This window comes from Myiozetetes cayanensis, unplaced genomic scaffold (assembly GCF_022539395.1).
Source record: "Myiozetetes cayanensis isolate MyiCay16 unplaced genomic scaffold, myiCay2020 scf18, whole genome shotgun sequence".
NCBI lineage: Eukaryota > Metazoa > Chordata > Aves > Passeriformes > Tyrannidae > Myiozetetes > Myiozetetes cayanensis.
In genome coordinates, this window is record NW_026087389.1 from 192,352 (window position 1) to 217,413 (window position 25,062).

Consider the following 25,062-nt stretch of genomic DNA (forward strand, 5'->3'; position numbering starts at 1 on the left):
GGGGGCGGGGCAGGAGCCCGCGACTGCGCGAGCGCAGGGCGGGGGGCGGGGCTTAGTGCGCACCGCCCGCCGGGGGAGAGGCCGCTGAGGGGCCGTCCCCCCCGGCCGAGGAGCCGCGGCCCGGGACGGCCGAGGACGGCCGGGGAAAGCTCGGTGCCGGGCCCGGGCCCGGGCCCACCTCACCTCAGCGCCCGGGCGTCAGGTGAGCGTGTCCGTTCCGGCTGCCGGCAGCGGCGGAGGGCGCCGGAGGGCGGGGCGAGCGCCGACACATCGATGGGAGGAAAGGGCGGAGACAAGGAGGGCTCGTCGGGCCCCGGGGCGGGCTGCCGAGCGCAGAGCTGTTGATGGAGCCCCGGGCAGGGGTGGCACTGCGGTGGGGACAGAATCCCCTCCGGGGCGGGGACATGGGCCCCGCTCCGACCCCGCTGCCTCGGGCCCGCTCACATAACACCAGCTGCCGGTGGGTCTGTGCTTAGAGCTTCGTCGCTGCGCTCGCTGAGAAGAACCAGCGTTGCCAGCATCGACGACGTTCCGTTTCCCAGCCTGCCGAGTTATCTTAAAGGAAGTGTCCCAAAACTGCAACAGGTGACGTGCTCTCAGTCACAGGTGGAATAGAAGAATCTACTTGCTCTCTGACAAATAGTTGTGGAAACCAGCGGCAGAGGCTTCCCAGTATCCCCCTACTGATGCCAGTTTTTGTCCAGTCTCAGCTGGCAACAGTCCCTACTGTCCCACTCTCCCGGTTGTACGGAGGTGACAGCAGGAGTATGGAACCACACTTCGGGTTAGAATTACAAGCTCCCGGAGGCAAACATTTTCTTACATGACAGTGCTATTTACACTTGAGTCCTGCCCATTAAAGGTGGGTTTTCACTGATCATGTCCAGCTCTTTTACCTTCAGAGTTAAATCCTTTGAAACATTTTCAACAGGGATCGTGGTGGGGTCGGGAGGAAGAGAGCAGGAACCAGCCTGAGGCTCACTGCCTTAGAGGATTCACCTGGTGTGGTGGTGTTCTCCTTTGGATTTGCTGGAGGTTGGCGGTTTCCTAGCGCTGAGCCATACCTATGCTTCGGGAAAGCTCAGGTGGTACCAGCTCTCCCTTTGTTGTTACCTTCCCCTTTTGTCCAGACCTCTGTTGAGACCAGGAAATTATATATAACTGAGCAGTGAAAGAACACCACAGCAATACACGTGTCTCTAGAATAGCTGCAAGATCTCTAAAGGTGCAGAGCTTGTGGGGAGGTTTCTGTTGGCATTTCAGTTTTCTGGTTCCTATTTCATGTGCGTGATTTGTCACTGGGAGTGTGCAGCGAAGGGCCAGTAAAAGGGGTAGATGAGGGATGGGAGGCGTGCCTGTCACTAGATGGCATAGCAAGGCCGTCTGAGAGCTGCCGAGAGCCTGCGGGGGCCTCGGCGGTGATTTCACAGCCTTTGCTGTAAAGATTCTTCTTGTCCTGCCTGTGCGCTGTAAGTCCTGCTGGCCCAGGCAGCTCACTCTCTCCTGTCATTTCCAAGTAGTAAGAACCAGGCATAAGGAAAAATGAGGTTAATATGATTTGTATCTTTATGAAAGTATTAGTCTTACTGGGAGTCTCTCAGAGACAATTGGAGAAGTGACATTCCAAAGTTAGCATGCCATGTGAAGTGATGTGTGGAATGGTATCAGTTTCTTCCCAAAGGTAAATGTGGGCTTCTGTGTTCCTGAGGGCTTCACGTTCCTTAACAGAACTAGCATTTTCTACATAATCTACATTTGTGCTGGTGTAAATAAGAATAGACTTTGACTGCTGTCACTTAGTCAGGCTCATCACATTTTCCCATGCAGAGAGTGTTCACAAAGTGAAAACATCCAGATCAGTCTAAAACAATTCAGTTTACGGTTCTTCAGAAATTAATTTGTCTTCATCCAGCTAGTTGCAATAAGAAGAGGTATTTGGGGACAAATTAAACCTTACTGCAGTTCTACAGATGCTCTTGGGGACTGCATCTGAATCAGTAATGGCTCACTCTGTGACTCAATGCAAACAAGCAACGGTACAGGAAAGGAAAGCATTCCAAACACTTGCTCCAGAGGCACAGTCAGTCATGTCCTGTCCTGCTACTGAGATATAAAGGCTGAGCTAACAAAACCCCGTTAGGTAACTCCTCTGCTGCACTCCAAGTCCTCTGCAAGTATTGAGTAAATATGTTTAAAAATATGTGTGTGAATTGTAATAACTCTTGACTGTGAATTTTAGAACCTGGTCTGTTCCTCAGTTGGTTATTGCTACTGATGTCCAAGAGGAAAGACTTCAGTGGGAATACACTGAGAAGCTGAGAAGGGGGACACAGCCCTGTAACAGCCCTGATAGAAATGTGTTCCAGTTGGGGTCACCTATGTTCTTCAACTTCTTGTAATACCTTCGGTGCCATTTGGAATGTTGAATAATAGAATCCGATCCCAGCATGAAAGAGGTAAATCACAGAATATTCTGAGTTGGAGGGGACCCACAAGGATCATCAAGTCTAACTCCTGAGTGAATGGCCCATACAGGGATCAGACCCACCATCTTGGTGTTACTAGAGCCATGCTCTAATAAACTGAGCTAATTTCAGGCTTTAACGCAGACAAGAGGTAATACTTCATGATGCCTGTCTATTTCTCAAGGAACTCAGTGGAATGTTTTTGCACAAATATGGCTTAGTCACTGAAAAAAGTTTTAAAATACCTGAAATTTGACGGTGTTGAGTTCAATATAGACTTTGAGGCATAAGAAGAGTAGAAAATCAGACTGTTCATGGGAAAATCAGAATGTTCCCTAAAATAAGTGGTTAGTTAATTTAATACTGCTTTTAACATTGGCCTAAATTCAAATTTGTAATGATAAATTTTTTAAAATTCGTTTTGAATCTCCTACCATTGAAATGGGTAGCACAAAACTTTTCTACATCATAAATGATCTTTGATTTAAATTTATCTGAGAAAATGTTTTTGTTTGTTTAGGTAGATCTAAATCGAAATTTTCTGTATTTTTCATTTTGTTCAAAGAACTAAAATATATGCATATCAGTGTTGCTTTTATCAAAGCTCATATATTCAATATACTCAAGTTGCTTATAGTAAACATTTTGATACATAACAAACCTGTTTAATTAGTCTGTGTAGACAGGATAGAAGCTGCATTTTCATACCAAACCCATGATTTTTCCTATGTTTGCAGTCTTATCAATCAAAACTGACAGTAGTAAGAGCTGCAGCTGACAGCTTGCTGAGCCCCTAGTTTGTTGTTTAACTCCTTCAGTACTGGCAAGCCCAGTCATCGTTCCAAGTTTGTCTGGTGCCTAAAAGCAGCAGAATAATCTGGCGATGTTGGCCCTGAGTGCCATGGAATGGCAGCACGGAGTAGGCATATTAAGAGAGACAGGAAGATTCTGAATTCCTTTGCGTTTCCATTCTGTTTAGTGGTTTAACTGTAGGAGCCACACACCGCATGCCTGGATTCCATTCAGGGCTCATTGCAGATTTCGAGCACACCATATTTGGGTGCTGTCTCTAGCCTCTCTTGTCTTCTGTTTTATCTACAAACTTGTGCAGCAACCAATCTCCCCTTCTCAAAAACAGCACATCTGAAAACAGTAAGTAGAATATCCCCATCAGTTGGTATTTGACAGGGAGTGACTTATGATTGTTTTGCAGGGATTTTGTTGCTGTCTTCTTCAACACCACATGCTTATTTGAAGAGCTTGCTATTTGTTTTGACTACTTTTGCTCAGAGAACCTTTCATAAATTCTTATTATATTTTTATTTTTCTTGACTTTTCTCTCTCCATTTTTTCACAATAACCTCTTCAGACACCACACACAGTACCAGTTTCAGAATCATGGGAGAATTTACAGTGGAAATTCTGTGAAAATTAGTTTAAATCAGCAGTCATATTTCAGGCAGCCTCTTTAAAGCAGTTCACTTTCCTTAGTTTTCCCAGTCATAATCTCACATTTTCCCTATACCACTCAGCTATTAAATTGTCTACACTGCATCATATTCATTGTATCCAATATAGAGAGAAGGTGGCAGTGAACTAACTTTCTTTGATACGGCACATTGGATCCTGGTTTCCCTCCGTCCCATTTTGCAGGAGTATTTGTGTAATCTATTAAGTCTAGATTTTCCTATTTCCAATTTACATGAACATAAAGAAGATGAGGGAATGTAAGCTGTGAGTAAGTGAGGAAGGTGTTCCTTCAGTCACTCAACAGTGAGTGACTCCTGTACCAGTGATACACTGCTGTCTCCTCTGGGTCACTGGCTGTCAGTTCAAACCAAGGTGACTGAAATAAACTCAAGTGCTGTTCTTGCCTTTGGGCTGGATCATTCTGTTATATTGGTCTCTGGCATGCCCCATCTATGTCGGGCACTGGTGGTGTGCTCCAGCATAGCAGCACAGTGATCTAATAAGACTTCGCTTCTGTTTTACCCTCCTTCATCTCTTAAAAGCAGACAAAGTGAATTGGCTGATACCTGACGAATGCCCTTGTCTTTCTTTCCTTCTTGGGACTTTTAAGCTGCATCAAGGCAAATAAAGCACAAATGTCTTCACACAAGTCTAAAAGTAATCTCAAGTAGGCATTAACTCAGTTTTCTCAAGGAATTTCCCCATCTATTTTTTTGGAGGTTTCTGTGTCCAACCCGAACCCTTCCTCCTTACCCTGCAGAAGTGTGGAGTTCGTGCTGTTCATGTTGGGAGGTTAGACAGGCTTCTGCACTCCAGTGCAGAAGGATTTCCTTGTCTCATCTTTTGTGTCATGTCTCTGTACGGTCTAGACCTCACCCAGATTCATCCCTCCTGCAGTGCTTCTCCACTTGGCTGCTTTCCATCATATTTTTTATCCATAGCAATGTCCTGACTGATGCTTTAGAATTGCAGCTGGACATTTAATGTTAACTGAGCGAGTTATTTCAGCTGTAGTGATGATGTTGTTTTCAAACTTTCTGCAACTAATGAGTCGTTATAAGTAGTAATAAAGGTGTTTGTTGGGGCTCTTGGAAACACTCAACCCATGCTAATTCTAGTGGTCAGCAAAGAGATCGAGGCTGATAAATGTGTAGGAGGGGGAACAGAAGAGAAATGGTGAGAGGAGTTGAAAATAGTTGCAGGAAACGTTAATTATACAGCTGGTTCACATGAACTTTCTCCTCCCCTTGAAAATAAAGCTCATTTTGAAGACACTTGTAAAAGCTGTGCTTTAGGAATCAAACTCCCTGATGTCTCAATAACTGGCAACATCCAGAAATATAAAATTGCTGTGGAGTAAACAAAGAACTCATCTGTGCATGGTTGTTTTAGTCTCAATTAAAGCTGGAAATGAGATTTTGCATGACTGTGCTGCCACAGTAGGGCCAGTGCACAACTTTACTCTATGGATTTAATCCAGATTCTGCAGAGGAGAAGACAGATTTTTCCATTGACTTCCATGACCTTTGGACCAAGTCTGCTGTTGATTTGTTCTGATTCCTGAAGAGCCACATCCTGTCTGACAGATAGTGCTCTTCTGCAGGTAACTGCAACTGCAAGGCCCCTTTCTGCAATTGCCACAGTGTGCATGTGCATTTGTGTGACTGACTGAGCAAAGCAGGCCATGTGGATGTTTGCATGGATGTTAAAGTCTGCTAGGAGATGACAGTGAGAGGAAGGTATACAATAAAAATAAGATCATGAGAAATGCGCAATTAAATTCTTACTTTATAACTAAATAGTATATATCTGTGTTATTCATATTGTTAAGAGATTGCACTATTACTGTTCAAAGAAGCAGTGCATTATAGGAGAAAGCTGACAATTTAGTCCCATAGCCAAACTCCAGAGCCCAAAAGTTTTTAGGGTATAGGTAAATCTGACAAATACTTAAATGCAGAAGTCGTGCTTATGTGTGCTTCACAGTGACAAGACTGTCAAATTCCAAATGGCAGTCAGTCCTCTGAGAATGATGTTTGTAGGAGAAAGAATGTTGTACTTGACTGGTAGTATGTCTACAACACTGGAGACAAGAGGAAGAAATTAATAAATAGGGATGAAATTTTCATGCAGATACTGGGAGAAAATGTACTTTTGATCAAAACAAAAATCTGGACAATTTGAAATATGGTTTGAATTACTTAAAAGAAGTGGAACACTTTTTAAAATGTGTAATCTTTGCTGTTTGCCCATTGTTACCCACCTGGGAATTTCTTTTTTCCTGGCTTTCCCTTATTTTGGACATTTTGTAGCAAGTGGATATGGTCTGATGTAGTAGTGTTCCCTGAGGTTCAAAAAGCATTCATTCATTGCTGAAAATGATATATGAAATGGTATTCTTCAGAGGAATCTGTTTTTCCCTGATAAAAACAAAATAGAACATTTTAAAAGGCATCATATACAAAAAGTGTGCATAAGGAAGTTGAAGAGTATGGAACGTCCCCAGCTATCTTCTCTGACGACTTCTTTAGCATTCGTTCATTAGAAACCCCCTGTCAATAGAAGAGGTCTGTCCATTGTCACAGATTGAACCACATATTATCTCCAAAGTTCAAAATGGTTTGACGGACCATGTTAAGTGTGGATCAGTCTGGGAACATCTAACTTCGGTGAAACTCACTGAAATGATTAATTATTTTTCTTCAGTGTAGGTAAACCATATGGCAAAACTGACTTCTATTACTGAGGAGGAGCACATTAGTTGCAAAAATCAGTAAATCTATTGTTTAGACCCATGAACAGGAAATCGTATTTCTCATCAAGTTCCCTACAAAGTAGGTCACAAAATGGCTGCGAGTTTAGCCCAGATGCATCATTTTGTGTGCCATATAGATAAATATTTAAAAACTGAGTCTGTCTAAATGCAAATCGTCCTTCCACTTCAGAACAGTTCTAAGTATAAACATGTGCTGACCACCAGCATGCAAAAATATTGTGCTTAGAAAAATACCCTTTGATGTTAATATGTTTATCTTTATTTAGCTTGGCTTGGTTGTATGTTTTTCACACTATTGCAGTATGTTTACACAACCAGTAAGGACACTCAGAGTTGACTATTCATGTTTATTGAATCATTCATATCAAATAAACACTTTTGGGAGTCTGACCACAGAAAGTAAAAGCATTCCTTTGAGAGGAGAGAAAATCCTCATTGGAAAGAAAGGATCTCTGCTTGCTTCATTATTAAGTGTCTGAGGAGAAGGCATGATTTCAAATGGCATGAGTGAATTGTGGACATGTAAGGGTGGGAGTTGTAGTTTGGGTGTACACGGCCGGGGGGGGGGGGTTCACAACTTGCAGTTGAGATGCTCAGGGATGCATTAACCCTTTGCACTGTGCATCTTCTTAGATGAAAAGGGTTTTCCCATGCCAGTTCCAAGTCAGAATGAAGTCACTATTAAGTCACTCATCTATTCCATTCCAGTTGAAACAATTCCTGTCTCTCTGCGCTGCTTACTGTCTGGACAGGTTGTAGTGCACAAAGGGTTCAGGTCTCCCACATGTTATCATTTAGAACTGAAAAGCTACTCGATTTCATGTTGTTCTTTTTTCCCCTTCACTATTAATTTACTGATTTCACTGATGTGAGAGGAAACCATAGAATTATTTCACTTCAGGAGCATCAGAACAGAAATTTAAGAGCCTTTTTTAGTCATTTAGGAACACATAGTTGGATTATTCTGGGGTCCGGGCTTCTAAAGAAATAAGCACTCAACTTCCTAAAGTGAGGGAGTTGAAGACTCCTGTTCCATTCAACTGTGTCCTTCAGTTCCTTTGCTTTAAGTGGGTGACAAAGCCATTAACTTCAATGGGAACACTGATGCACTGAAAGGTAGGTGCAAAGGTCAGCAGCAGGAAGCCAAAAGGGAGTGAACAGAATGTTTCAGTGATCTGGCAGTTTACTTCACCAAATGCAAATGGTACACAATTATTTTCTCATTCCTGTTTCACTCTCCCATACTGATCTCTTTCCTGGGTGCTGACGTTTTTCTTCTACCCTGTCTCTGCTAACATCTTCTACTAAATCAAGCAACAAGCTGCCTTTGTTACAGGTGAATAACTCAAAAAAGTTGCAGGGGCCTGTGTCATCTGAGCTGTCAGAATTCCAGTGCCTTTTTCCAGGATGCTGGCGTTTCTCACCATATTGGTCATTTAGGTCTACCTTGTAATTCCATCCTCTTTTGCTAGGGTACTGGTGCTCGTACATCAGATACCTTCTGCCTGGATGCTGTCTTTTGGATAACTCATTCATATAGGTTAGCTGTGCCCTGGGGCTGTCAGCAATCTGATCCAACAGTGACCTGCCAGGAGGCTGTTGCTTTTTCAGCTCCAGATAGACATCAAGGTCATCTTCTTTCTCTCTTTTCCCTGGATGCTGCCTCTTCTGAATGTCTCCATAAGATGTGTCTTTCTCAACATCTCTTTTTCCAGGGTGCTGTCTCTTCAGTTTACTTAGGTACTTCTCGCCAGGGTGTTGTCTTTTGGAAAGCTGTTCTGGCAGAGGGGCTTTTGATTCTGTCCAAGGAAAAGAATAATGTTAATGAGCCCCCATAATCCTCACTAAGGAAGCTGAAATGGGAATTTGTGGAATTCTGTGGTACAGGATCGTAACCTGCTGTTCTTTGAAAGCCAACTCAGTAATTCCAGCTACCAGTCATAACACTGTTAATATCTCATTCTTTTTAATATTTCAGGTCTTGGATCTACACAACCAACACTCAGCATTCATGTGAAGAGGGAGGAAGGCTTTTTCTATTGGCACTTGAGGCCAGTTCCTCTTCCACTTTGGAAGGGCTCTGTGCTCCTTGTTGCTGGTAGGCACCTATGTGCTGCTTCTTGCAATCCCCAAGTCTGATTTCCTTCCATTCCTGTGACTAGTGAGAGCAGAGCATCTGCAAGCTGGGAGACTCAGACGCTGGAGCTGCCTCTAGCCTTCCCAGCTGTGGAAAAAGCCTATTTCTGCTGGGGTGTAGGAACCAGTGGCTTGAGGTAGTAGGTGAATGGCAGCACTGCCATCTAGACCTGACATTAGGTGGGTCTGCAACTGGGGAATGTCCTCTATGTCCTCTTACAGCTTCCCTAGGGAAGTACTTGCCAAACAGGCAGGGTTTCTGTGACAGGCTTCTACCTTTTTATTATGCAGCAGCTGTTAAGTGATGGTACAGCCTTGTCTGAGTGGGGTACTTGTCAAAGTACCTTTGAGAATTCTGTGTCAGTGTATCGCAGCAGCCCTCTTATTCTTTCCCTCTCCTTAGTTACAGTGGTAAATATATTATATTATATTAGAACTTGGAAATCATACCTTGGATCTAACTATCTCAGCCAAGTGCTATGCCAGCATCAGCAAAGAAATGTCTTCAGTGGGATATATACCTTTATTAGTTTCTTCATTCTTTTCAGCTTTCTTGAGGACAGACTGAAAAATGAGGCTTTCAGATCTCTGAAGGATGTCATCCAGAGGACTCCTTCTCATGGTCTCACTCTCCTCTGGAAGGGGCTGTCTCCCATTGAGGCAAACACCCCACAAGGTCGAGCAGAGGAGTAGCAGTGGCAGCTGGATAGATGGCATTTTGGGACAGGGGTTCCTGCAGCTTCTGCAGAACAGAGAACAGCAGGAGAGGAGGATGGAGCAAACAAACCTAGCAATAACAGCAATATATCCAGACACTGAAAAAGAGATATAGCACTGCTGTAAGGATTGAAATCTCTTAGGATCCTTCTTCATTTCTGTTACTAACCTCTAGTTTATCTTATATCCTCCAAATTCTTCATAGTTAAAAGCAGGCACTTGTTCATTTTTCTGGCAGAATAAATGTGAGTATTTTAAATACCTAACTTCCTGAGTCACATATGATTTTGAAAGCCAGTGATTTTGCTTTGCCTTCTGCCAAGAGACAAACGTAATTTCCCCCTTGAACTCAGTGTTAACTATGAGGTACAGACACCTGTATCCACACTATCAATCTCCATCAGGCAATTCCCTTTGCTAAGGGTTCATTTTAAAATAATGCTGGGAATTACAGCACTTTCATTACTGCTTTAGTTAAAGCCAAACTTTATTAGTCTACTAGTTTTTAACTGTCTTTTTCTATACATTTAAAGTAGCCGTGTGCCTGGGTATTTGTCAGGATAAGAAGACAGCTATGCTCTATGGGGCAGGAAGATTTCTTGCACTGGGGAAGCACCTCTTTTTTTCAGAGATGTAATAATAATCATATCCTCTATTACCTCTTGCCAGATAACAAGTGCTTTTCTATTTCTTTTAGCTAGCACTGAATTCCTATCACACTTAAGGGGTTATTTTACAGTAAGCAGAGTTCCTTTAGTAGAATGGAATACATCTTTAATGCTTGTATAACAGTCGTATATATCTTAATTCTTGTCTATCTTCAGAACATGAAAGAAATGCATCATTTTATGAAGTCCTACACATTTTTTAAATAGAGAATGAGTTTATTACCTCTCTTGTTGGCAGGATTCTGTCACTTCTGAGGTCCTTGGGTAACAGCATTAAGAATGCCACATAGGTTGTTTGTCTTAGAGCAATCTTTAGATAGAAAGGTAGAATCTGCTAAAAAGGAAATTATTTGATAAATTACCTGTTTTGTAGTTTCAGATGTTTGCTTGATGCATCTGCCAGGAGACTGATAGTCCTTTAAAGCTGTTTGCACATCTGAGCTTCAAAGTTGCACTTTTGTTGCCACAGACACACAGAGTATCCAACAGAGCTGTTGCTGTGTGCTCTTTGGATGGTTTGTGTCTCCCTACTTATACTGTACCGCCTCTGGACCCTTTATGCAAATAGCTCTGAGGTAGTTTAGGGGATGTGATGTGTTGGGGCTTTTTTTACTGCTCTCAGCTGCATTTTGAATGCATTTTAAGATTTGGATAGTTAACTGCTGACCTCCATATATCCATACTCGACTCCCAGAAATTGTTATTTTCCCTTTCTCTAAAGAGCTTATGTTGAATTTTATGTAACTCAGCATAAAGAAAATGAGTTTTTTCTCTGCAAAACTAAGCTTGTGTGTCCTCTCTCAAGCAAGTACTGTGGAATAAACGCAGAGAGGTAGGCTAGACAAGAAAGACAATGACAACAATGTAATGGATTATATTTAAATAAGTTTGCACCATGAGTTCTTATTCTGATTAAAACTACACAGTTCCATATTTTCTTGGCACTGGGTCACAATTCCATATTTTCTTGGCATAGGGTTCCACAAACAGTACTTTAGAATATAGAGTGCATAGCATTAGATATTAAAACACAGTCATGTTGCCGCTATATGGTTCAAAAAGCATTATACTGTTGTGACTAGAAATAAAACTCCCTGTCTTTAACCCATCTGTCTATTTAAGATACTCTTCCACACAGTACTACTGAAAACAAATCATGCAGGGGGCACAGCTGCTTGGCATTTCCTAGGTGTAATAACTCCTTAAGGTCTCTTGGTGTATGACACCTGAGTTTAAAAAAATTATTGCCCTTAAATTAAAGTGGGCATTGATGAAATGGGAAACTGCCTGTTTTTGTTCTCATTAAAATCTGCTTCTTGACACCTTTGAGCTGAGGATTCCCTTTAGAGAATAGGGACGAAATCCTATGTTACAACTACATCTCTGTGCAAAGCTTCTCAGCAGGTGCAAAATTATATTCACAGTGCAGTGCCCAGGACTTCCAGCCTGGCCAGCTTTGCTCCTTTGCTAGACTTATTTTTGTCTTATTTTGGACTGATTTAGAGTTTTAATGCTTTGTTTAAAGAAAGAAAGTTAAAATTAAGCACCTCAAAGAGTCTTCTGTGTTCATGAAAAATGTCCTTTTCCTATTTCACAGCTGGAAAACTGTCTATTTTTAGTATGCCATCTTTATTTTTAAAAATCTCTTTTGGTTTTCTTTTGCCGCATTTTTTTTCAGTTTCATTTTCCCCACAGGTGATTTTTCTCTTTAAAAGATTTCTGGAGGTTTATTTTATAAGTGTAAATGTCCTTTCTTCCCCCTCACTGCACAATTACTCATGACGCTGAAATGAATTCATGGGTAGGAGGGAGAGTTTGTTTTCTCAAACTCTAGAGCCTTCCAAGCTGTACTTTTCTGTCTATCACAATCCACTGACACCCTAGACTTGCCCAGAGCTTGTGTCAGCACAGGGTTTGGCACCCAGTCCACCTGTATGTCTGTGGTAGGTTCTAGAATTACATAGAGATGTCCAACTACTACATTTCATACCTAAATACAGCATTTCACCGCCACTGTGATCCTCAGCCATTTGTTCAACTGCTGTATTTTATCACAGGTGCATCAAGTCCCTTGAGCTGCTTTATCAGCTCTTTTGATGAAGTTCCTTATTTTCCTTTTAAACATTCTCAAGGGCACGCCAGCTTCTCAAAAGGCTTCTAAATGAAGAAACTGAGAGACAGACAACTCCTTCAGAAGCAGAATCAGGCCCTTACAGCCGTGAGGACTGAGGTTTGTGTTCGTCCCCTCTCCAGCCTGGTTGTTGCTTGTATTGCTGACTTGGGTCACTCTCCACGTATGAGCAGGAGCCTGAGGCCTTCACTTGTGCTGAGCACTTGCCCCACTCAATGTTAGCTTTCATAGCAATTGGGCCTTAGCATTGGGACTGTCACTGGGCACGCAGTTGTTGGTCCCTAAAAATATCTTGAAGGTGAATAATGAGAAAATCTGCTACTAACCCAAGTCTGATCTCTGTTTTAAAGAACATAACCACTCATGTGTTGTGCAGTTAGTCAGCTATGACATCCTGGAGTCGGGCAGAAGGTTCTCCTTGGCAGATTTTTGCATTTTTGCATCTTCCTTGGGACACCTTGCTCTGCACCATCACTGATTAACTGAAGTACATTGCTCATTTTCAATATGGCCATCCCTCTAGGAATCCTAAAATATAGAAGTTGTTATGGGAACTGCTCTTCTGTTCTCAAACTGTAAGATGATTAAAAAATATTCATGTGTGGAATTAAAGGGCCATTACCTTTGTTACCAGTTTACTGAGAGGTGCTGAATTTTTAAGTGGCTTGCCCTTTTTCACAGAGCCATAGTTGCAGAGTCAGAAAGTGACATCAGAATCCATTCACTTAGTATTCCTTTATTAAAACAGCTTGGTTTTTTGGTAGTACCTCACAAGACACACATCTTTCTCATTTAAAAGGTTGTCTGCATGACATTACTTCTGTGTACAAGACTGAGAGAAATAATTTCACTGGCTGCTTAAAGCATCCCATTAATTTTTATTAAATGTACACTATCACTGGGACTGTAGTTTCTTTCTTCTCATATCTGTAAATAATTTTATCCTCTTGGATATTTACTGAGTTTTATTTCTTGCAATGGCTGCAAAGCTAAGCTGTTCTGTCTGAACTTCTTGTTAACAGTGCTATAAATTAGGAGTGACTTGTTTGCTAACAGAAATGAGAGGCAAATCAGCTCTTTTGTTTTCTCTGGAAAATGTAAAAGCACAGCTTACTTAGATCACTCCTCCCAGTTTGTTCCTTGAATTGGGCTACTCATGCAGAAAATTACAGATATGGTCATCAGTAGTAGGTGGACAACTCACTCTTTTCCCATGTGATCCTTCCTAACATGCATCTTTTCCTCCATCACAACAGGTAGTTTGCCGTGCAGGAGGATATGTTGTATTTTTGTGAGAGATATAATTCCAGCTTCTCTTCATCTTGATTTTAACAACATCAAAGTGTCAGAGTGGGTATAGCCACAGTGATCTTTAGATGTATAGTTTTACAAGGAAGACAAGCTTTCAGGAATACAAACCTTTCTTAGACCTGAGAAAAAGTGTTCATATCTGAAAGTTTGTCTCTCTTATGACTAAAAAAGGACTTACGATCCCCCAGAACTGTCAGCTTTTCCTGGCTATAGAAATCACTAAAATAAAAGATAATAAATCCACAAACTTGTATTAAATATTAATCATTGCTGGAGTCAGCGTTCCAAGCAAGTTGCATCTACCTAGTCCTCAAAATTCATTTGCTAAGTAAATGGACCTAGACAGCATTCAGTGGTTTAGTGACCTGTGAAGGAGGTTTTGAAAAGCAGCCTGGGGTGATCATAGCCGGTGTTAGCATCAGTGAGCCCTTTGGTACAGACACACTTGGCAAGGGGGGCTTCACCATGGGCACAGCACAGCCCAGCTGGCTTTGCTGAAAGTCCTCACTAAACCAAAACCCTTGAGGAATAATGACAGCTTTTTCATTCATTTTCATTAGCTGGGAATATAAAATACAGGAAGGGAAAGGAAGGTAACTCCTCTACCATGTTTTGTTTCTTCCAGCACTGAGCCCCCACCATAGCACTTATGCTACTGCTTAGTGCAGGCATTTGTGGTGGGAAGCACTTGTTTGTAATGTGAGCTCTGAAGCCTTTTGAGGGCAGCTGCGAGTGAGCCAGGTGAAGGAATTGACCTGGAGAATGTGGTGAAATCATTAGAAGTTCTGCTGGCTGATGCTGAATGGCACTTTCTTGAAGCATGACCTGAACATGGCAGGGACATGTAAAGGACCTCTTTTGAAGACTTTCAATTGACACCCTCCTTCTCAAAAATTCCGGAAGTGGCAAAACCTTCTGCTCTGACTGTAAGCCTCAGAGCTTTATAGTTTTGCAAACATGGAAGCGTTGAAGCTTAATCTTTTGAATTCATTGAAACTAATAGAAAATCCTTTGAGGAAACTTAATATAGAGAGAGAGTAGGCCTTCTGTTTTAAATAATGAATAGAATGAGTATTGAATGAGATGAGAACATTAATTTCTGTGCAGGAAGGTCTTAATAGAATTACTGAGTAAATTCTGCGTAGAACATACACAGCTCCCCTCACCAGTTTCTATCCATAAAGGGAAGGCTATTATATTAGAAGGAAAGAGGAGTATCCCACACAGCATTAAAACTGTTGTCAAAAGGTATATAAATAACATGTTGCTTGTATTGGCTAAATAGTTTTATTGTTTCATAAGGAAGCAAGTACAAAGCACTATGACATTAATACCACATACTGGTTTACTGACAGATTTTTCAATATTAAACAGCATATTATGGAGCCAGAACTTGACAGGCTTAATTGTATACTTAGGAGTCAGATTAACTCACGGTTTGTTCCTTCTGGGATGGTGGCAGTTTGGAATTAAAGATCTCAATGGATTCTTTGTAGTGTTCCTTTATTTTCTAATTATCTCCACAATGTTTATGCAGGGTCATTTCTATAGTTTTCTAGTCGAGAACCCTGTTATTTGGGAAGAAAGTGGCCATCTTCAGAAAGAGTAGCACTGTGCCCTGTTTCTTGTGGCAGGCACAGTCCAGGATCTTTCAAAGCAAATAATGTCACTTAACAAAACAAACAAGACCCTATACCTCCAGGCAGCAAAAACTCCAGCTGCCCAGCCTGTTGTTTTTTCACATTTGCTAATGACAGAACTCAGGAGCTTCTTGTGCACTTCCAACAGGGAATTAGTCACTAGGCAAGGGAAATTTACAGCTCAGTTTACCTTGCCAGAATACTGGTTTTAAGCTGAGGCAAGTTTCATCATATAATAAGAATAGATTCAGGGAAATTTGATTTGGTCTGATAGAAAACATCCAGCTTCTTTTCAAAAAGAAGTTCCCACTATCAGGTAATTTGCTAAGTCAGTTGGAGGGTTTTAAGTAGAAGGTCACTACTTCCCATAGCAACTAAAGAAGTAACAACTAGTGTGTTTGCTCTGTGCTGGTCCTTTACACTTGCTGCTCACACATACTAATTATGACAGAGAAGCCGTAATTGGTCACGAAAGGGAGAGAAGAGTTGATAAGAGTTTTAGTGTTTGGTGCCAAGTGTTTGAAAATGTTTGGATTTGAAGTCACCAATCCTCAGCTTGCAGCCAGTTCTCCTGTCCAGTTCACTGGAAGCAATCAGCACAGAGCATATTTAGATATTCTTCCTGCCAATCGTGGCCAGTTCAGTTGTCAGGCTCCAAAGTCCCTAGTGGCTTGACACGCATGATGCTTGCCCAATGGTTGGAAATCAGAGAGCACAAATAAGAAAAGATAATGAAAGCAGAATGAAAAGTTCCAGAGCTGTCCCTTGTGCCTGACTGTAGAACAGCTTCCTCTCAAAATTCAGATATTTCTATAGCAGCTTTTAAAATTAATTTTATTTCTTATTGTTGCTTTCATTTGCTATAAAAGACAGCTGTTCATTTGTATAAATTATTCTGTAAAGTGACCTCAAGCCCGGCTTTAAGGGTGCAATATAAGTGTGATTTCCATTTAAATTGTCTATGTTGATCTAATAAGAAGGAGAAACAGGCCCTTGCAGGACCACCACAGCAAGGCAGCTGCCTATACACAACACTCAAGAACAGCTCTTCTACTGGAGGAGCATCCTGGAACTGGATGCAGAGAGGAATTTTGAGCAGGAATCTGGTGTAACTAGCAAAGTTAATTTCTGGTACCACTCACATCGGCTGATCTGGTTGAAATAGATAACAGTTAGTTCAGGTATTGCTCCTTCCCCTCGGGTGTTTCTGTGCACCTGTGAGGTTATGTGTATATTATGCTGGGTTTTGCTAATTAACGGTTCTTATCTTTCTTTCTAGAACCTTTATTTTTTTTAGTAGTTACTAAGTTACTTGATTTACTCATTTTGTGACAGCTTAAATTTGCTCACCATGTTATTCTTCCTGAAGTAAATTAATTAGTCATTTTATTTTTTCAGCTTCTGATTTTTGAGAGTCCTCTAGCACAACAACACTGAAGATCAGAGTCCTGTTATGGTAAGTACTATACCAAAGTAAAACTGAAACTGTCTATCCCAAGAGAGTTAGAATGAAGTCTAAATGTATATATATACAGCTACATATGTACCTACACCTATCATACTTCTCTACATACACCTGGAGGTGTATGAAATGATTGATCAAGCAAGAGGGTGGAGTATTCATGTCAGTTGTGCTGGGCATAAATACAATATTTCAAGAGTTCTAGTAGCTGTAAATCAGCATCAAGATATTGAGGGCCAGATTACAGTTGATTTGTGAGCTTTGCTGCAGTATTGCAAAAGGACAGGGAAGAAAGAAGACAGTCATTTTATCCTGACAAGAATTTTCTCCCCTGTATAAGAAAAAGTTTATAAGAAAGCTGGTCACTTGCCGTTATCAGAAGGATGAAGACATCTGCAGGATTCTATCCAATTCCAGCATGGACCATTTATGGGAAGGTTTTAGCAAATAGTAATGATACAGTTTAGAGTTTCTGATACTGTCCATGAGTCCCACTGTGTCTGCAGAGCATGTGGCAATGAGAATAGTTAGGGGTGTTTTATTTCTATCACTTGCAACCATCACTAATGACACCAGTGAAACTGGAAGTTGTTAGAATCCAAGCCTTCAGTGTACCAAAGATATATATTGGTGGAATCAAAGATGTGGATTAGTGGAATCAGAGGTGTGGATAAGTGACTAGAAGTCAACTGAGAAGTGCTACAGCCTGTACTTGACTAACCACAGAAGCCACCAGAGATCTAATACAGTGCTGACGTTTGCATTGCGCATAGCACAACAGGTCAGGAAGTGCCTTTATTGGTGGGTTAAGTGAATTACCTGGTTAATAAGAGGGAAGCTCATAGAGAAGTCAGTGTAGAACTGCTCCCCTGCCCAGTCGTTTAGATGAAGCTTGATGCGTAACTGAGAAAATTGGAGGGGGAGGAAGAAGTTCCCCACAACGAGTTGTTCAAGTAAGATGATTTTCATATTGTACTATGAGCTACATAATGACAAAGACCTATTTGTAACTGGCATCTTTATAACTTTCATAGTCATTGTAATAACAATAGGCTTTTCCACTGGTGCTTAATGGGTTTGTTTACAATCAAACAGTGTGAGGAGAGAATCAGTAGGTATTCAGCTGCCATTTGGGGGCAGAGATTATTATTAAAGCAGTTCCATCGGCCAAATATTAGACATGCTTTAGTGGCACATATGTGGTTAGTGAGGTCCCTGCTGAGACCAGGAATGGTATTGCCTTTTAGAAATGGCTTCTGAGGTGTTCTTGTGGATTTCTCTTCACGTCTGTCCAGCTGGCACACTCCATGCATAGCAAGGGAAGCTGAGTGAATGAGCATGTAGCACTGGAGTAAAAGTTCTTCAGTCATTTGATACTTACTTCTGCTGAGAAGACTGTGAGGCGCAAAGCCTATACGCCTCTCAGCTCTCTTCTCACTGCCTTCCCCCTGGGTCTTTTGAGCTGAGCCTGAACATGAACAAAGATGCATTTAAAAGTAGTTAGGCAATAGTTTGCAGACGGAAACTACAGCAGCTGTTGTGTTTTTATAAGCACCAAGCTGGGAGGCCACATGGTTATTTGGTTGAGTCTGAGAATTGGGACAGCTGATTCTATTTCTGTCTCTCCCATTGAATTGCTTCATGACTGTCAGTGGCACATTAAGGCAGAAATTCAATGAAAATCAGAGTCAGATTTTTCATAGATGGTAACTGAAGTTAGGTAGACCATAAATACCTGAGTTTTGTATTCCCTGTCCACAAATAAGCGATACCGATACAATATAGTGACTTTTGATGCTTGTGATGTGCTTTGAAAGTCACAAATCATGACAAGAGAAGTAAAAATTCTTGTTTATATTTGGGTGAGGTTTTCTAGGGAGCAAGTAGAATTCACCAAGCCCAGTTGGCCTGGTGTGCAAATTTAAGTCAAGAAAATGGTAAATAGAAAACTTGTGTTTGATTGGACTCCGATGAAGCTTTGTTGTGACCAATTGTGATAAGAACACAATTATACATTATATGTATATATATAATAAGTATCAGCAATTTCACAGGATTCTTTCTGCAAATATCTGATGACTTTGATAAACAGTTTTCTCCTCCAGATTTCTTTCTTCCCTTGTCTGTAGCTGCTGTCAGATTTGAAATGTTCTATGTTGGCATCTAAATGGTATGATTAAGTTCTAGAATGCACTCCTGAAATGGCTGGTGATGGTGTTCATAGCCTTGAATGTAGAGACAGCTGTAATGCATCGGTGATTTTCAACTTTGGCATGAGAGAATGCAAGGATTGGAATGACTTCAAAAGGATGAGGAAAGCACATTAATAAAAGCAATCATTTTGTTAAATTTTCTCTGTGATGATCAATAGGTCACCTAGAAAATGCTTAGAGATCTAGAAACTCCAAAAACAGTAAAGCAACTAGAAGAAGTAAAAAAGTCTTCCTAGGAATCACTTTCAGACCTGCATTTCCATGACAGAATCAGAGACCATCGTGCAAGATGAGGAGTTAAAACTTTCATAACATTACATTTTTATAGCTATTATGCAAAAATATGACCCAATATTTTGACATTTGAAATAGCTTATCAAGGCAAAGAAGCTGACAGACTGTTTTTAAAATACTTTCTGTAAGATCTCAGCAATAATCTGTGACTATTTCTGAGCTTCCACTGCTCATGTTGAGTAAATGAAGCTCAGGTCTTATTGTATGGACAAATTATGAAAATGCCAAGGGTTGCCTGATAAGCAGGTAGTGCCATTGATCACTAACTGTGCTTAATAAACACATTACCATTGTCATTTGAATAACAAATTATCTCTAAGACAACATCAGGGTAAATCTGATTGACCTTTTACAACTACTTGTGCTTTTATTGGAAAACAGTAACTCCATCTTCATCAGAATCACTTTCTGTACTTTCAGGTACAGAGCAAAGTAGTTGCATGGGAAGGAGGAAGGCATGTAGCAGTTTACTTGATGGTACATAGTGTTGGTCAACACAGCTTCTAATGGGGAACTAGAAATCACTGCTAAATGGATGCTAAGTTAAGGATACCTACACCTGTGAGTGTGTTACATAGTTCATCTGGAACTGAGCTATATTAAATGTTTCACACCTCTAGCTTGCTTCTGTCAGTGATTGTTCAGCTGCTCTTTAGCATGGTGGAGGGAAAAGAATCAGCCCAGTGCACTGCTCTGTCCTTAGTTCTGAATGCTTTTGTCACCTCTCTGACAGATGTGAGTAACTCTGATGTATCTAAGCATGAGATTTTCACAGAATTCTGCAAAATGAAAAGTTCTGTACATCCCTTATCATTTCTGCCTATGAGTACATCACCCCATGTTCAGTGTCTGCCAGGTCTTTCAATAGTAAAAAGGTTGTTTAAGGCTTTTGGGTCAAGACTGGTGTAAGGCCTTGTGTAAATTTAAGAACAGAGATAATCTTGCAGAGAGCTGCTTAAAGGTGTTTACATTTGGCATTTCTGTTTCCTGTCTGCAGTGTGAGATGGGTACCTAAATTAGAAAAAAAATTGTGGCCAGGAGTCACAAAAAAATGTGAAATTCTCCACTTAAAGTGCTAGAACCCCAGTTTTGATGACAGGCAATGTGAATTTTGCCTTCTGGAAGCAAAACGTAGCATGTATCTTATGGGGGCTAGAACCTGTCAATGGTTGATACCCCCAAGAGTAGACTTTACCTTAGTGTTAAATAGGGCATTTCATGTAGCATGGGTGTAAAATGGCATTAAGCCCAGAGATCAGAGTCTTGCAGGAGGCACTTTCTGACATGCAGGCTGCCTGGGACTGGCATTAGGTCCGTCCCAGCCAGGCCCAGGACAGCAGTGATTGCAAAGGAGCTCTGAACTGTTTGTAAAGAGGGCTCTGAGTAAGCAAGTCCTTTTTCTGGCATGGATAAATATGAACGCCTAAAAAGCCACACAGACACAGCCAGTTTTCCCAGTCAAACCAGGTGTAATGTGCTCATTCTGTAGTGGACCTAAATTGAAAGGTTATTGAGTCCTTTTTGCCTCTGGTAGCTGCAGACCACTTAATTACAAGGTCAGTGATCTACAGTAGTAAAGAGTTTGGGGACCTCATGAGGTAAAACAGCATCTGATTACACAATAAATCATGGTTTATTTGGACTTCTGCTTCAGAATCTGGACTACATGGTGTTACTGTTTGGACCTTCCTACTATAATAATATAGCAGTCTGCAGGACCACAAATTTTGTTACCACTGAATTCTGCTGTTCAGAGTTCTCAGCTGGCTGGGAACACAAATTGACAACACAAAAAATTAAAACCAGGGTAATGACCATGAATTTGCACATAAGTGATGAAATTTTCAAAGGGTTATCCTTCCCATTTAGACACAAAGGAAGTAGCCAAGTTTGTTCAAGTAGTTGTTGTCTTGGGCACTTTGGTCTTTTGAAGATATGACAACACATGTAAGAGTGGCAGCCTCTAGGTATCAGATACCGTCCTCTCTGGGTACGAGAGCAGAAGTAGAGCCCTACTATAGCATGTGAATCAACTTTAGCCCTTGAAATTATACAGATCTAGAATAAGTGTGATTTTAGCAGAATTTAGGTGCTGTCTCCTGGAAACCTAAGTGAAAGGTTGAAGTTAAATGAGTGATACTGCGTCATCTTATTTGATATCACCAGAGGTTGCTAAAGGTCTTTAGTTATTTAATGTTTATCTGCTTCAGAAAATGTATTAATATCCTTGATCACATCCATTCTTTAAAGACACTGAGATAAAAAAATGTCTCATGAAGTGATTGCCCATTATTTTTGCTGTGATATTTGGGGGGTGGGGGAGGGATCAAATGAAGTTGGTATTTAGTCTCAAAAGAAAGTTTCTTTATAGTGATGCTAAAAAAAAATTATTGTTTTATGAAGCTTAGAAGACCTTGGAAGAAGTTTCTTTTCAAACAACTGTCTTTTAAGTGCTACAGCAATTGGTAAATCCTCTATTTTAATTTGGCACCAGCAATGTTTTGTAGCCCAGCAGAATCAAATTTCTCCCTGTCAAATCTCCCTTGATTTCAGGTTCAAGACTGAATCACGGGTGAGGTTGAGGCAATAATTTAAATGAAGTTATATTGTAGATGAATTTGCTTTTTAAAAAAAAAATTAAGATAAAGGTGAAGTAGCATGAGGCTAGAAGTATTGGGTGGGGGTTTGTTTGTTTGTTTTCTTGTCTATGAATAGGAAATAGCCTATTGGTTCAGTCTGGAGTAAATTTTGTATCTGGTAGGCAACTGCAATTCCTCTGTTCATTGGTGTTGCTTCCCAGGATTTGGGCTGTGGTGGCCGTAGCAGGTGACAGAGCTAAGGAGGTACTGCTGTTGAGGAATCCACTGGGTGCAGGTGGTTCAAGGGGCAGCTGCAGTGAAGCTGCAGGTTGAGCTTTGGGGGTGAGTCCCAGGCAAGAGGCGGCGAACTGCCAATATTCTGCATAGCGAAGAGCCCAGGGTCCTGTGTCATAGCCAGGTGAGGGACACTCGGGGGCATGGCAGGAGCCAGTGACCCAGATTTTCCCCTGTTTAGACTGGGAGGGTGCTAAAAGCCACGGGGTTCCTTTGTTCGAGGTCCATCCTCGGAGGCACTGTGCTCCAGCTGTTACTGTGTTAGTTATTGCACCAAGGATGAGGGTATCTGAGACTGTCCTATAGGAAACCTGAGGGGGAGCCGGTGAGGAAACCCAGTCTGTGTGAGGAGAAGCTGTACAGGGGCCTGGGTGCCAGCTCAACTGCCAGAGGGGCTCCTGGAAGGTTAGACAGGAAAGTTTCCTTAACATGGCTCAGAGGGTTGTACCTACCGGTGCTGCTGGACTGTTCAGAGCCCAGTGAAGCAAAGGGGAGCTATAGCTATTCTATTATCTTTAATATTAATAAATAAATATTGTCCTTGTATTATTGAATTTTCAGCATCCCAACAATGCTGGAAATTTTCCAACCAGATGTGCTTTCTCCAGGGTCCTTGCAGTTGCTTCTAAGTACAACTTCATTGCAATTCATTGTCGATTTTCCTGGTTCTCAGGAGTGTAAGAGTTTAGGCTTGACTTGTTCAAACTCATATTTTTTTTATTCTACTAATGTTGGCACAAACCTTGTAGCCTGTCTAGCAACAGGGACAGAGCACAAATAACAAACAGTTTGTGTTTTTAAAAAGACTCATATATCCAACTAGGGAAAAACAATCAATGACCATTTAGATGTTTCTGACTGAACAAGATGTCTTTAAATTAAGTCTCGCATCTCAGACTTGAAAACAAGAACACTCTGACTTCCTAATTTAGCCACTGAAGAGCAGAGAAAGAAGTCTGATTGAGTTGTTTGGCCAGGTGACATACATACTTCCACCAGGGTTCTTTGGCAGGGTAGCATTTTCCTTCAGGCACCTGTCACAGTGAACAAACTGCCTTTAGGGGAGCAGAAAGACTGGGGAGAAAACTAAAATACTCAATTGATGACTTTGGAACTAAGCAGTAGTTCATCATAGTTCTCAGATTTTTTTCTTGGTTCAAGAAACTCACTAGTTTTAGAACTAATTGTTGGTGCAAGGAATGAAGCACAGTCACACAGCTGGAGGCATAGAGGGTAGAATTGGGGCAGCTGGTTTAAGACCAGCATAATCTGTGTTACTGTTAACCATAATCAAATCTAATTGCACGTAATCACTGAAAGGACAGTCTCATTCCTCTTTCTTCCTATCCATACCACTCCATATTCTTGCTTGAATAAATTGTAGGGACTGCTCAACCCCAGTTGATTTAATTTAGCATACTGATCAGATGGATCAAGGAGGGTCAGAACTTGGCACAGGGCTAGGCGTTCCCAGGACACAGACTGAAATGCTACTCTGCCTTCATCCTCATGTAGTAAGACCTGCTCACTGCAAGTAATTCTAGGGTTGCAAGAAATTGTGCTGTTGATCTCTACTTATTTTGTCAAGGGTGGTTGCTGTGTTTACCTGCTTATTTAGAAAAGAGCTGGATAAACCATATGCACTAAAAGTCTCTTGGACCTGCTACTCATTTGACCCACAAAAGGGGAGCTGCCACGTTGCTCTCATAAATATCAAAAAGTTAGGTATTACATGGAAATAAGAGCCAGAGTGATTAAGAATTGATTTGCAAAGCAAGCAAGGATTATAAACTTGTTTTCTCACACCTGCTCTCAACTTCAGCAGTACAATAAAGCAAGGCGTAGCTAATGCACCTTTCCCCTAATTGGATAATGTACTCAAGGGAATATGATCAGCTGAGGCTTTGAAGATCACACCACCATTTGCCCAATTATACCTAATGACAACACATTGTTCCTGCAAAACGTGTCTATTCCTTGGTAGGTTACATTTCCTTTCAGCCTTCTACCTATTGATCCACTGGTACCTCATGTAAAACAAACTTCTTTGTTTGCAAGTTGTGTATATGAGACTAAAAAAATAATTTATGTCAGCTTCTTAACATCTCACCAAGTCAGTGAGAGAAGCTTCTTGTATGAAGCATGACAAATTTTTGCAGTCTTTGTAAAACAAAGCAATAAACAGAAAGTCTATATGGTTTGGACTATACAGATAATTCATGTTCTGTGTTCACTATTTCTTTGTGTGCTTTCTGCTTGTACTTCATAAAGCATCTTCAACTATGTGAAGAAGGTGCTTGCACTACATAGTGCTTAGGGTAAATGATTGTTTAATCTTGAACTCCAAGTAGGTATATATTCCATTACAAAAAATGAGATGTTTGCTTAGAAAAGCTGCAGCATCATGAAACTTGAGGCATATTTACTTCACTTTTTTTAGTGGGAGTAGAAGAACTTGAAGAAAGCTGGTGAAATGATATATCCCTAATTAAAACATTTTTATGTCAGTCTTCTGTGAACATTCATGACTATGAGTACAGGCTGATACGTAAGGGCAGGTTGGATTCTGGTTGCTCTCACAAATTGTCTCCTGAGTTACTAGTTGTAAACTGCAACAAAAGAAATAGTTTTTTTGCAAATACAGAGCCATTTTATAACTTCTCGGTTATCATAGTAGCTTACTACCATCGTTCAGCACTTTCTAGTGGGATTAACCTCAAGCCACTACTGTGGATTCCAGACCCTTGCCTAAGTGAAAAAAGCATCCTTGCCCTTTTCAAAAGTAATCCTGATTTTTGTCCAGCCCTAACTGCAGTGTAGTTCTATGGCCGAGGGAATAGTTTCAGTATTGGCCAGCACACTACTTCTGTTTTCACTAAGTTCCCCCCAGAACTTGCTATGAAATA

General features: G+C 41.1%; 2 protein-coding genes across 5 annotated transcripts in view; one reads left to right on the plus strand and one right to left on the minus strand.

The window, feature by feature from the left end:
• The first annotated feature begins 89 nt into the window (after window positions 1-89).
• TMCC1 (transmembrane and coiled-coil domain family 1) overlaps window positions 90-25,062 on the plus strand; it is a 114,188-nt gene continuing 89,215 nt past the window's right edge. The window contains exons 1-2 of one of the 4 annotated variants that reach the window (XM_050312717.1): window positions 90-202; window positions 16,713-16,770. The gene's annotated coding sequence lies outside the window, so the exon portion shown is untranslated. Of the gene's footprint in view, window positions 203-298; window positions 863-12,445; window positions 12,463-16,712; window positions 16,771-25,062 lie in introns of those variants that run through there. The other 3 variants (XM_050312723.1, XM_050312715.1, XM_050312720.1) reach the window with 3 other exon arrangements.
• On the minus strand, window positions 7,924-9,579 carry TRH (thyrotropin releasing hormone). Its single transcript, XM_050312733.1, has 2 exons — window positions 9,369-9,579; window positions 7,924-8,510 (listed from the first exon to the last, which is right to left on the minus strand). The coding sequence occupies exons 1-2, from the start codon at window positions 9,562-9,564 to the stop codon at window positions 7,924-7,926; spliced, it is 783 nt and encodes a 260-aa protein (XP_050168690.1). The 5' UTR covers window positions 9,565-9,579.